Below are 14389 nucleotides of genomic sequence, written 5' to 3'. Positions count from 1 at the left end.
CCTTACATCTTTGTATATTTTACTTAAGAATGATTCCAGCAGTCTCTATGCTACCTGATGGCTGGCTATCACCAGCTGTCCATTGTGGACAAACCCCACCAGGAGCATCATGGGAGCCTGCCTCCCGGAGCCTTGTCTTCCCTTGGGTAGCCCACGAGGCAGGGTTTCCTGCTTCCCCTGTGGTCTGGTGTCTGTGTCATGACTACGCATGGGTGTTGGTTTTGGTAGACGCTCTCATTCATTCAGCAACTCTGGCTTCTGCACATCAGAAGGTAGATAACTGCTCCCAACGCTGATACAGAAAGGGTTAGCACAGATTCCGTACCATAGAGGTGAATCTCCACCATTCACCATGCACCAGGAGATGCTGCGTCTCCCGGAAGTGATGGAACCCTCGTAAAATGATTTTATTTAATATTATATTGTAATATAATATTACACACATATACATATATATGTGTGTATATATACATACATACATACATACATATATATAATACATACATACATACCTATACCTTTTGGTAATTATAGTTTTGACATAATAGTTTTGTTTGTTTTATTAAGACAAGATGTCACTATGTAACTCAGGCTGGCTCCAAACTCATGACCCAAGTGTCAGCTACCAAATGCTAGAAAACAGGTGTGCCACCATGAGAGGCTTAGATTTTTATTTCCTTTAGAGAATAATAGATAATATAGCCCAAATCCATGAAATCCAAAGGCCGGTTGAGAGGTGGCTTAGCATGTACGGCTCTTGTAGAAAACCTACCTTCAGTTACCAGCGCCCACGTCAGGCAGCTCTCAACCCCCTGTAACTCCACTTGCAGGGAACACAACACCCTCTTCTGCCCTCGGCAGGTACTGCACACGTGAGCACATGCATGTACATGAACACACACAGCCTTGGCACCCGGTACAATGATACAGATACACAATTTTAGTATTCAGAAGGCAGGTCATGTGACAAACACACAACTACAAGTTTGCAGTCAGTCTGGTCTGCATATTAAGCTCCAAGCCACTTAGGGCTACATAGTGAGACACTGCCTCAAAAAACAGAATGGGGCTAGAGAGATGGCTGAGTGGTTGATAGCTCAGTGGCTGCTCTTCCAGAGGACCTGGGTTCAATTCCCAGCACCCACAAAACAGCTCACAACTGTCTGTAATGGAGCTTCAAGAGATCTGACATCCTCACACAAACATACCTGCAGGCAAAACGCCAATGCACATAAAAATTAATAAATCTTAAAAAAAATAAAGCAAAAGAAGATTAAGAACTGCTTATAAAACAATGTTCGGATCGCTGTGCAATTGATTTTTATGTTACAGCTTAAGAACCATGAGATTATTCTGATAAGACATTAGTTATCTGCTTTCCTGTGTGGCAGATTATGCCCAAAGCATGGCAGCTCAAACAGAAACAAATGGTAGTCCTCTCATGTACGAGTCTGTGGATGAGGAATCCGGGAGCAGCTCAGAAAAGGAGGTCTGGCTCGGTCTCTCATGAGGCTGCACTAAAAACGGACTTGGCAGGCCATTTCCAAGATGACTCGGGCTGTCAGGAGGCCTCCCTCCGCATATGAGCCTCTCCAGTGGTTTGCTCAGCTGTCTCCAAAGCAAGCGATCCGGAAGCAAGCAAGGCAAGGGCCACAGCACCTTATGATGTAGTTTCAGAGTCCCCCAGCCACGGCTCCTGTAGCATCTAGAGCTTACACAGGCTGGCCCTGTTGTGGGAATAGACCACACAAGAATTTCTGTACCAGGACACCAAGATCATGGGAGCCACAGTGGAAGCTGGAGACCCCACATGAAGAGGAAGTGGCTTGATACATAGAAGAGTTAAAACAAGACCTCTCTCTATGCTCAGACACTGAGGTCCTAAACGTTTCTGCTTTGATACAGTCTTGCCATGTAGCCTAGAATGAACTCGGCATCCTCTTGCTTCAGCCTGTGGGGCCGTAAGATCACAGGCCAGTGCTGCCATGCTCAGCCAGACTTTCCTAAGCCTAAGGACCATTAAGCTCATTAGAAAAATGACAAGTTTATATCCCTGGGATTTTTAAAAGGCAGGGTCTTGCTGCATAGCCCAGGACTTGCAACACAGACCTGGACAGACATGTGAGTCCTGTGCCTCCATCACCCTCGTGCTGGTCTGAGGACTTTTGATGAGGTAAAAGAGGCAGCCAACATAAGACCGCACCCATGGCTGGAACTCAACAGATAATGTGTGTTTGTTTATTTTAAATTTAGCTTAAGACCAACATTCTGGTAAGCCATTTATGTTATTCCTGAATACTATTTTTTTAAAAAATATTTTATTTAATGAATGATTCGTGCATTCCTTAATCCATTTATATCAGTTCAGTTTAAAGCACCCACATGCACATGACTTGTATCTGTTTAACGGCATTGGGAAGCCATAACTTATCATAGCTGTTGACAACAGAGATCTGTCTTCCCGAAGCCCATCTACAGGTACAGCACGGACCAGACATCAGGTCAGGTCAGGTCACCCCGGAGACCACGCTCATCTCCATGGTAACTCAACTTTTCCCTCTAACAGATGGAGGTGTACTGTTCAGATTTCCATGCTGAGAGGGCAGCAAGGGAGAAGATTCATGAGGAAAAGGAGCAGCTGGCCTTGCAGCTCGCCATTTTGCTGAAAGAGAACAATGACTTTGAAGATGGAGGCAGGTAAGGGAAAGCAAGCAGAGTGACGTGGGCAGGCAGGCTGTGTCCTTAGCACGGGCCAGCGCTGCAGAGGGACGAGGTACCCGCTGTGTCCTTATTCACATCTGAGACCTGCTCTCCCACACCTCATCTGTTCATGTGCCACACTTAGTTCAGATGACACCACTAGACAGAAGCATAGGAACCCGGCCAACTTTCTTATATGCTGGGAAAATGACATTCTGTGTCCCGGGATCTTAGCTGGCTTTAAATCATCTGTCTTAAAGCAAACTCTAACTTTGAAATTTGTTTTTACGTTGTTGGTGTTTTTGTTTGTTTGAACCCGTCATTCCCTTTAGCCCAAACTGCTCTAGAAATTGCCACTGCGTGCTGGTCTAACCTTGTCCTCCTTCCTCAGTGTCTGGGGTGCTGCTTGGAAGTGCAAGCATACACCTTGTGTAAGGCTCAAAAATTAATGGGAGAGGTCTTAAAATATTTTAAATAGAAAATAAAACATAAGTAATATGTATGCCATTCTAAATCAACTGTTTATTTCATTTGCTTCAAATTTCTTTTACATTTTCTGTAAACTACTTTCATTCATTTGTTTATGTGTGGGTGTGGACGCTTGCCACAATCTGTGTACGGAGATCACAGGACAGGAGTCAGTTCCCTGCCACAGTCTGTGTATGGAGATCACAGGACAGAAGTCAGTTCCCTGCCACAGTCTGTGTATGGAGATCACAGGACAGGAGTCAGTTCCCTGCCACAGTCTGTGTATGGAGATCACAGGACAGGGTCAGTTTCCCTCTTCTGCTATGTGGGTCCTAAGCCATGTGACCTCAGGCTTGTCAGTGAATGTCATTCCCAGCTCAGCCACTGGGCTGGCCCCAAGTCCTTATCCAAGTCGTAGCCAAAGCCTCCTTCGTTTTCCACCCGTACTTGGTGGGAACACGAATTTGGTCACCATCCATCCGCATTATATATAATTTTACATACAGATATGCACACAAATCCCTGTATTATATTTTCAAGCAACTCTTTTAGATTTATTTATGTGTGAGTGTATTGCCTGCATGTCTGTGTGTGTAGTACATGTATGCCCAGTGCCAGCAGAAGCCAGAAGAGGATGGCCAACCCCTTGAACTGGAGTTGCAGACTCTTGTGAACCACTGTGTAGGTGCTAGGAACCAACCTCAGGTCCTCCACTAGAGTATAAGTAGTCTTAACCACTGAGCCATCTCTCCAGCTCCCAACGTGGTGTTTTCTAAGGAAGATAATACTGATATTTTTTTCTGTGTCTAAGTTACAAAATGATCATTCTAGATATTGTTCTGCAATTTAATTTATATCATGTGATTTTGAACTCTGATGCAGATTTAATTCGTTATTTTTTAGAAAACGAAGGGATTTTTTTCCTCTTAGCTAATGAAATAATTTATTCTATTTAATTGCTCTGTGATGTCTTGGTCCAGAAATATGCCACTTTCTCTGACCCACTTTGCTATCAATGAAGAGTTTGGTAGCTAGGCAGTGGTGATACACATCCTTAATCCCAGCACTTGGAAGGCAGAGACAGGCAGACATTTGAATCCACCTGATCTACAAAGCAAATTCCAGACAGCCAGGGCTACACAGAAAGGCCTGTCATTTAAAAATGGGGAGGTGAGGGGGGGCGGGGGGAGGGCTGGAGAGATGGCTCAGAGGTTAAGAGCGCTGGCTGCTCTTTGAGAGGTTCTGAGTTCAGTTTTCCAGCAAGATCTGGTGCCCTCTTCTGACCAGCAGATGTATATGCAGGCAAAACACTGTATACATAATAAATAAATCTTTTTTTTTTTTTTTTTTTAAAAACGAAAAAAGAAAAAGAAAAGGAAAAAGCAAAGTTCCTGATTTTATACAGCCCAACTTAGTGCCTTTAACCCATTCTATCCCAGTTAGTCTTTTGTTCTGGGTGCTTTACTGTGTCTCATGGCACTGAGAGTTTAGTGCCCTGTGCCTATTAGGCAAGCACTCAGGCCCTGAGCTGTATCCCCAGTCAGGGTCAGTTTTCTCATGAAGTCCGGCCTGGTGTTTTTGACTTGTTTCCCACACTCACCCTTCTGTTGGCTGCTTACTGGTGTCGTGTTGCAGAGCTATAGAACATCACTGGTGGTCTTGCTTTTCACCCCAGTAGGCAGTCCTTGATGGAAATGCAGTGCCGGCACGGGGCGAGAACCAGCGACTCTGACCAGCAGGCTTACCTGTTTCAAAGAGGTGAGTCACCATGAGCTAGGATATCAGATCACATTGTGAAGAATGGCTCCCAAATCAAAGCAGTCAAAATACAGCACCGATTGTTTCCCAGACCTCCATCCAGCCCTGATAGCCTCTCATTTCACAGCCAGCTAGCAAGTACCAAGCGTCACTCCAGTGTTCTGTTAGCTGGCCCGGATCACCTTCCAACCCATCCTAGCCCCTGCTTGCCTTCGCTGAAAGGGTTTTGCTTTGCTTTATAGAAATTAAACCCAGATCCTCATGAATGTGAAGCAAGTCCAGGTCTGAAGAAATGCACGGTGATAGACTTGTTATCAGTACACGAGTAACAGTGTTCTGTAATTTATAGTAAGTTATCAAAAGGGAAGTATTATCCTTGATTTTTCATACAAAAAAAAAATTCAAAGGCCTAATATAGCTAGGAGAAATGTTGATGGCAGTGCTCTGTGAACAAGATACGATCTTAAATTTCACAGGCATAAAAAGGGCCTAAGTCCTAGAGCAGCCCGAGTGCCCTCGCATTCTGCCCTGCTTTCGTTTCTGTTGCTCTGATAACCAGACAAGGGCGGGCTTATTTTAACTCCCATTCCCAGGTGGGTAGGGTGTCATCCATCACCACAGGACAGTTGGGGCAGCAGGAGCTTAAAACAGTCACACCAGGTCCACGGTGAAAAGTAGGTCTCTGCACGTCATTTTGTATTTCCTGTCTGTCCTCCCTCACCACCCAACCCCCCAGAAACGTCTTTTTATAGGAAAGCAAGTGAAAAAAATAAGTTTACTGGCCGAGTGTTGTGACTCATGCCTGTAATCCTCGTGTGTCAGAGGCTAAGATGGGAGATTGAGAAACCCAGGCCAGCCTGGGCTGGTCTAGCCCAATAAATAAAGAAATTAAAATAAATAAATAAATAAATAAATAAATAAATAAATGATCAGTATACACACATGAACACATCACAATGAAACCCACTATTCTGAATAGTTAATGTGCACTGAGAAGAGGTCTACAGAGACGGATGCTCTCATCTCCCAGAGGACCGAGTTCAAGGCCAGTGTCAGGGCTCTGAGCCCCAACACTTGGGTCCGGCAGCTCACAACCGCCTGTAACTACAGCTCTCCACTGACTGTAGTTACAGTCAGACTGAGTTCTCGGGGACTTGACTCCTCCTTCTGGCTTCTGCAAGCACCTGAACACACATAGCACACATGAATAGAAAAAATAATAAATCTTTTACATATATGAATATATCCTGATTAAAAGCAAAACAAAAATCCGAAATCACAAAGGAAGTCCAAACAATAAACACCTGCATCCGCGGAGCTCGCAGAAGACAGAGCCCACGGAGCTCGCAGAGGACAGAGCCCGCGGAGCTCGCAGAGGACAGAGCCCATGGCCTGACAGAATATTGACCTAGGGCATTTTCAGCATCAGTAGGTAAAGGCTACTCAAAAAATGACACAAAAAGATACTACAAGTCAACCTGTGGCCTCCACACGTGTATACGCAGGTGAGAATGCCCCCCACACACACGTGCATACAAACATCTATACCACTCCCCCACCCCACACAAACTTCTTGGTTCAGTGGTAACATGCTTGCTTAACATACCTAAGGCCCTAGTTTAACCCTCAGTATTGCAAAGGAATCAATAAAAATGTCTTTAATCACGGTTGGGGATTTAGCTCAGTGGTAGAGCGCTTGCCTAGCAAGTGCAAGGCCCTGGGTTCGGTCCCCAGCTCCGGAAAAAAAAAAAGAAAAAAAATGTCTTTAATCTGTTCGCCATAGCCATCTATTAGCCTTGTATATCATAAATTTAAGTAATGTGCTTTGAGGCAAACAAATGTTAAAATGTCATTTCCTTTGTCATACTCTAAAAAAATAAAAAGATATTTTGGGAGCCAAGCTTACTACTAGGCTAAGACTAAAAAGCCAAAAGTTTGTTCTATAAAGGTCTGGTCAGAGACGTGCCCCAGAAGCAGAAACACTTTCCAGCATTAATGGAAAGATTTATTGATCAAAGACCTATGTAGAGTTGGAATGCACTTCAAATATGTTTTGCAAAGAGCATCATGAAAGTATGAACATGTGGAAGGAGGAGACTGTTCACATCATGATGGACAGGAAGCAGAGACAAAGCCAGTGTCAGGGCCCTGAGCCCCAACACACTTGCCACGACTTAATTCCACCTTCCAAAGATACCACAGCCTTCCTGCCCCGTAATAGTGCTGTCACCTGAGGATCAGTACATGAGCCCCAAAAAGATGCTTCCTACCTCACAGAACAGGGCCCCAATCCTGCAGGACCCCTGGGGCCTGAGGCTACACCCAATGCATTTCTACTGGCTTCCCCACCTCATGGATAGCCCAGCACAGAGCAGTACTTCAGAGTCCTGAAGGGTTCTCCATCAACTAAATGAAGGAGATTGCTGTCTGCTCTGAGAGATGGACCGCATGCCCTTCCAAGAACCCTCCCCAGCTTCTCTCACCGCTCCCCCTTTGGTTTTATATCGTCATCTATGTCTTACTCTCTTCTGGACTTAAGTCTTAGTAGACCATGTCTGGTCCCTAGAAGTAGAATCACGCTTTCACAGACCTTGAGCTTGAGATGCGGTTTAAAGAACAAACACTAGCTCTAGACTTCTCTGTTCATAGTGAAGATTTTCACTAGTGACCCAAAGTGTGCATTTGTATCCCTCTCGAGTCTGATGTCTAAGTCTGACAGACGCTCACATTAACCATCCGTTACTAACTCCAGGCCAAAGTGCTCGTGAAATGAGCCGACTGACAGCACATGTCCCTTCTTGTCACCTCCCAGGAGCCGAGGACATGAGCTGGCAGCATGGGCAGCAGCCCCGGAGTATTCCCATTCACTCGTGCCCCAAGTGTGGGGAGGTCCTGCCGGACATTGACACGCTTCAGATACATGTGATGGACTGTATCATCTGAGGGCCCTCCACTCCCCAAAGCTGTTGGTAAACGCCAGATTTCTGCTCCAACACTTGTACTTCTGTCTTCTTTGTTGTCACGTAAATATTTTTGCCACATTATCCTAATCTCTGGAGAAAGGAAGTGTACCCCTCCTAAGGAGAGCATCTTCTGGACTGACAGGAAGTCACAACGAAGAATCTAATTAGTGCCCTTCCAGTGAGATAGCCAGTGTTTTTATGGTCTGCTCATGAGAGTCTCTGAGAGCAGTCAGCCAGAATGGGACACCAAGTGACCAAGCTCACGAATGACATGGGAGAAATTCACTGACATGTGGTTGAGAACCTGTGAGAGACAGGAAATTGAAATGGTCGGGAATCATGACTGCAGTGTTTTTCTAGGTAAATCTTCACCTAGCAGGATCTTGTTGTTCTGTGTGTAATTATGTGGAAATTACGTGTGGTTCTTTCTGATTGAACACGGTGATATCTGTTGATCCCGGGACAGGTGAGAACTGGGAATGCAGCTCAGGCCCAGGGTGCTTCCCTCAGCTGTTCAGTGTGGCGTTACCGTCAGCCTCTCTGTGTACTGGAGGTGTACAGGCTTTTATTTTTTAAAGAGCAGCTATTTTCTTTGCAGGTGAGGTAGCAGCTTACAGACCTCAGTTATTACAAAGTAAACTTTTGTGAAATATCTGTCCCACTGCTCATATGTGACCAGCAACACTGTAGTGTGTCTATTCTGCATTGAGCTCACTAGACTTGATTTGGTCATGAGAAGTAGGAGCAGATCCTTTTAAAGGAAGGCCAGTGCATGTCTGAATGAGATTCCCGATAAAAAGGTACAGAGAGCCAAGCGTGGTGGTGCAGGGCACACCCGCAGTTCCAGCACATGGGAGACCGAGGCAGCAGATCCCCCAGCTCATGACCAGATACGTCTACACATAATAATTGGGGATTTGCCATATTTTGTGTTAAAAATGTTAGCAAAAACTAAACAAATCCAAAAGTAAACAGCATTGAGTCCTAAAACATTCAAGAAGTCTTGTGTTTACCACAGGACCCATACACACAGATGTGTATGTAAACAAAATCAGAATAGTTCATTCATCTCAAAGGAACATGGTGTTCAGATAAGTTATCTTCACCTGAACAGTTACCCCTCCAAGACAGTAGAACACCGCACTGTGCATCAGTCATTAGATCCCCTAGGACCCTAGAAGCCATTAGATTATATCCCCCTTAGACCCTAGGAGCCATTAGATTAGACCCCCTCAGACCCTAGGAGCCATTAGATTAGATCCCCTCAGACCCTGGGAGCCATTAGATTAGATCCCCTCAGACCCTAGGAGCCATTAGATTAGATCCCCTCAGACCCTAGGAGCCATTAGATTAGATCCCCCTCAGACCCTAGGGACAATATTCGCTAGTGACATTTCTAAAATTACACTTTTCCTTTTCTTATTCTTTCTAGTATAAATTTCTTTATATTTTATACTGGATAAAGTAGGTTTCTATAGTACCCCAGACACAGGAGGAAACCAGTTTCACAATGAAGTTACTGGGGAAATCCTTTTACTTTGTTCAAGTATAATTATCTGATAAATCTAAACTGTGAATTGAAAACCCAAATGGTCTTAGGAACGCTATGACCAAAGCATTTGTTTGATCATGAAGAAGAGTACAGATGAAGGCAAGTTCAGACTAAGACTGTTGGAGAGAGATCAGTGTACAGCATCTTTCACAGCAGCTAGGATACAGGGCAGCCTAGGCATCCATTGCTGGAGTTTGGATAGGGAAAACACAGTACACAGATACAGTGAAACAGTATCCAGCCTTGGGAAAGAAGGGGATTCTATCACTTGATAGCATAGATGGACCTGGAGAGGACATCATGTCAAGTGAAGTAAGCCAGGCACGAATATCACATGATGTCACTTACATGTGGACCCTGAAGAAACATAGCTCATAGATGTTGAGAGCTGACTAGTGGTTAGCAGGACAGGAGGCTTCTGTGGGAAGGGTGAGATGTTGCTCAAAGGTACAGAGTCTCAGGAGGGGTAAACTGTAGTGATCTACTGTACAGAAGACTGACTGTAATAATTTGTATACTAAGGCTATATCCCCAGTTTAGTAAACAACTTGTAAACCCTCCGTGTGTTATCTGATTTATTTAATCTATCTCTGCTCTAAGGCCTTGTTGCATGCTACCATTAGCTACAAGTCATAGGAGTTCTATGCATGTTATTTTCTTTCTTTTCTTGCTTATGCTGGTTTTTCGAGACAGGGTTGCACTGTGTAGCCCTGGCTGCCCTGAAACTCATTTTGTGGACCAGGCTGGCTTCAAACTCACAGAGATCCACCTCCCTCCCTCCTGAGTGCTGGAACTAAAGGTATGTGCCACCACACATGACTTATGTATGTTACTTTCCTGAACCACCATCACCCACGTTTCAATAGCATGGTTATCTGCATGTGTTAATCAGACTTTTGCTGTTGTGACAAAATATCTGACTGAAAATGGAAAAGGAAGAAAAGTATGGCCCAGTGTGTCAAAGGTTTTGGCCTTTCCTGGTGGGAAGGCTGTTGTGGAACTGGGCCTCCATGGGAGGTCAGGAACAGAGACATGATCCCACTGGGCTTCCCACCTGCCAAGTAGTACTGCCCATGTATAATGTCAACCCTCCCCTCCCCAGAAACTAAGGAGAGAGGTACTAATCTCCAGGGCGCTTTGCAGCCACAGTCACACGGACAATCAAAGTTAGTGACTGTCTTATTACTCTCTGAGCAAATCCCTCAGGTTACCAGGCTTACAGGGCAAGCACATTACCAACTTGGTCATCTCACCAGCCCCTCCTCATCATTAATATTTGCTGTCTGTCCATTCAGCCATCTGTCTGTCCTTCCTTCCTTTTTCTGGTAATAAGGGCCATCTCAACAGGTGAGATCATCTATTATGGCATTTGGCTTCGTGTTTTCCCAGTGATCAGTTATCTTGAGCCGTCTATATAACTCTTAACCACTTACAAGTCTCTGGAGATATGGCCAGCTCTTTGACCGTTTTAAAATTGCATTACTTGGTTTATTGGGTTTTTTTTTTTTTTTTTTTTTGGTTTTTTTTTTCGGAGCTGGGGGCCGAACCCAGGGCCTTGCGCTTCCTAGGCAAGCGCTCTATCACTGAGCTAAATCCCCAACCCCGGTTTATTGGGTTTTATTCCTCTTATGGTGGCTAATATTTTATACATTAACCACTTTGTGTACATACACACCTATGCACACACACAAAATTTGCTTTGCAAATACTTCCTATCATTCTGTAGTTGGTCTTAATAACTGTTGATTATTTCTTTGGCCAGGCAGATCTGATAGAGTTGAGTTCCACTTTCCTATTTTCATTTTTCTTCTTATACTTTTTTTTTTTTTTTGATTCTTTTTTTCGGAGCTGGGGACTGAACCCAGGGCCTTGCGCTTCCTAGGCAAGTCTTCTTATACTTTTAATAAACGACTAATAGTGAATGAGTGTTGGGCACCCAGATTAAATATTCCCCAATCCAAGGTGCAGGGAATATCACAAGAGGAAATCAGTAGATGGGCAGGGGGTGTGACGATATTCTGGCCTCTGCACCCATGAACTCGGAGCAGGTGTGGGTACCTGCACAATCATACACAAGACAGGACTCCCATGAACACTCCTCATGGATGAGGAAAGTGTTCTCAGTGTCCTGCCCATCCTTGACCCATTGACACGGGGAGTCAGTCTCCTTGGTGTAACACTGGTAAGTTGCCCACACGTTACTACGAAACTCCCCTCTGCTCATGCAGGCAACCCCAGTGAGACTCTGGGTTTATTCAGACATGATCATAAGGGAGCACTAGTTGGGAAGGAGTTCAGCAGAAAAGGTGGGAATAGGACAGACTAATTAAAGACATTGTATTCCTGCATGGAATTTTCAAAAAAACAGTCTACACTTCTCAAGATGTTGGTTCTAACTTCAATGTAATTCCTGTCAGTATCCTGGCAAGCTATTTTGTGGATATCAACAAAGGAACATCTAAATTTTAAGTGGGAAGGTACGGTTAAAAAGGACCTGAAATAGCATACTCTCAGTACACTGGAAAAGAACAATCAAGACTAGAGTACTGGCAATGAGACAGACAGTACCGAATGGCATACCCAGAAAGAAGCAAACCCACGCAGATACAACCTACTAATACCTGAGGGTGAGAGCAGGGCCACATGAAGGGCGGGGCATCAGGACGAAGGCATCTCATGGTCCTCCCCGCTCTGGCTGTTTTGGCCATTGGCTCTTCTTCCAGTCTCTGGCCTTCTGCACCAGAGACTCCTGAAACTCACTCTGTAGGCTAGGCTGGCATTGAACCCACAGAGATCTACCTGTCTCTGCCTCCCGACTGCCGGGATTAAAGCGTGTGCCGCCACCTCCCGGCATCAGAAGCTTTTAATTTGAGAGGCATCTGGGCTAGTTCCAGAAAATGTACAAACCACTGAACAGCGTGCAAACTCTTGACAGTACGCATTTTTCTAGAAGGGGAATCAAACCTACTAGATTATTATTATTTTCCCAAAGAGGTCTGTGAACATCTTCCCCACACAGCACCTCCCGCTCCCCCAAAATTAAGAACCACTACATGGTGTCTCCCTGTTACCACCACTTGGGAGGCTGAGGCAGAAGGGCTACCAGGAGTTCAAAGCCAGCCAGAGCAACACAGCAAACCAAAGCAAAAACAAAGTAAAAACAACCCTGCCATAGTTTAAGCTGAGGCACGGGCCTCAGCTCTTCTAAACAGAGTGTGGCCTTTCCTCAGAGTCTCAGATTGAAGAGGAAGAAGCTGCTCCTGGGCCCTCCTTCAGCGTTCTCTTAGTGCTATGCTTTGATATGAAGTGTCCTCCTCAAAAGCTTCCTGTATGGAAAGCCTGGCCCCCAGGAGAAACAGTGTTCAGAAGAGGAGCATTCAGATCATGTGGATTAATCCACTGTGAATCCCCAGTTTGAACAGACTACTGGGAGCCGGATTTGGGGTCTTGGTTCCTTTTAAAAAAAAACAAAAATATCTTAAGAATATTTCTTGGCATGTGGAATGTGGGGCTGCTTCAGCCATGATAGCAGCCAACTACAGTTTGCCTCCTGCTGTGGTGGGGGTGTGATTTTTGCCAGCTGCTGATGGTTTCTTTGATTTTGTGATGTTTGGAATTCTGGGGATTTTTTGGAGCGTATGTAGATGCTGGAAACGTGGTGGGTTGTTGGTTGGTGTTGGACACAGTTGGTTAATTAGCCATGTGCCAAGAAGAAACGAGAAGAAATTAGACATCCTGATGGCAAAGATCAGACTTGCCCCAAGGAACTCGATGCCCATAATCAGCAAGAAAGTCTAACTCATGTCACCCCATTTCTGACCCCTGACTTTATTCAGGGGTCTCTTTCCTTTCCTCTATCCTTTTTTTTTTTCTTTTATCTCATGTTGGGGGGTTGAAAGGGGGAAGAAAGAACCCACAAAGTGGGCTGGAGAGATGGCTCAGTGGTTAAGAGCACTGACTGCTCTTCCAGAGGTCCTGAGTTCAATTCCCAGTAACCACATGGTGGCTCACAACCATCTGTAATGGGATCTGATGCCCTCTTCTGGTGTGCCTGAAGACAGCGACAGTGTACTCATATATAGTAAATAAGTAGATCTTTTTTAAAGAACCCACAAAGTAGCCGAAGACCAGACAGACAGACACACACACACCTCTCTCTTTACTCTTAGCATTTGGGAGGCAGAAGCAGGCAGATCTTTGAGTTCAAGGCCAGCGTAGTCTACTGAGAAAGTTCAGAACAGCCTGGCCTGTCCCAAAAACCAAATCAAAAGACTACTGGGAGGTGGTAGAACTGTGAAGGTGGGACCTGGTTGGAGGAAGTGGGTCGCTGAGAACAGGAGTGACAAACTTCGTTCTTGGCCTTCCTGTCATCCCGCTTCCTGGCTGCCAGGAAATGAGCAGCTCTGCTCAAGCACACTACACCTTTCCACCATGTTGTGCCTCATCCACCATATCCTTCCACACACTCTGCCTTATCAACCACAGCCTCTGCCTCACCACGGTCTAGGAGCAACAGAACCAAAATCCTTCCAGCCTTATGTCCTCCCGGGTATTCCTAGTTTGATGTTCATAGTCAGGATATCTGATTTCTTGTTGTAATCCTTCCTGTCTGAAGTTGTCACAGGAGCGAGAAGTCTGACTAACATGTACAGATGTCATTCTTAAATCAAATGGACCATCGTGGCCCTTAGACTTGGACCTCCCATATTCGCTACTAACATGTGTTACCTCAAGAAACAACTAGTTGCACAAGTTGGAAATGGATCAGATAGCCTCAATCTGACTTTCCTCTGCTCTCTTTCCCATTGATATCCCACTTGCATTTGATTCTGAATTTATTTTTCCCGAAAATCACTACCTCCCCTGCTTGGCTCTCCGTATCCATCTGTGCTTGACCGTTTAGAGTGATACCATTTCATATTCCTCAAATCCCATGGGAAGCAAAGGT

At 45.0% G+C, this 14389-nt stretch overlaps 1 protein-coding gene across 4 annotated transcripts in view; it reads left to right on the top strand.

Moving 5' to 3' along the window:
• The window catches only part of Optn (optineurin), a 45150-nt gene extending 35149 nt beyond the window's left edge, over positions 1-10001 (top strand). Inside the window, exons 12-16 of one of the 4 annotated variants that reach the window (XM_032884185.1) lie at positions 2567-2697; positions 3292-3368; positions 3414-3471; positions 4844-4926; positions 7739-10001. In XM_032884185.1, the coding sequence (XP_032740076.1) occupies positions 2567-2697; positions 3292-3368; positions 3414-3471; positions 4844-4926; positions 7739-7869 (480 nt within the window). In that variant the 3' untranslated portion in view covers positions 7870-10001. Of the gene's footprint in view, positions 1-2566; positions 2698-3291; positions 3472-4843; positions 4927-7738 lie in introns of all 4 variants that reach the window. The other 3 variants (XM_032884184.1, XM_032884187.1, XM_032884186.1) reach the window with 3 other exon arrangements.
• The last annotated feature ends 4388 nt before the right edge of the window (positions 10002-14389 follow it).

The sequence above is a fragment of the Rattus rattus genome, chromosome 14, assembly GCF_011064425.1.
Source record: "Rattus rattus isolate New Zealand chromosome 14, Rrattus_CSIRO_v1, whole genome shotgun sequence".
Lineage (NCBI taxonomy): Eukaryota > Metazoa > Chordata > Mammalia > Rodentia > Muridae > Rattus > Rattus rattus.
Note: the sequence above shows the minus strand (reverse complement) of the source record. Positions and strands in the feature narration are given on the sequence as shown.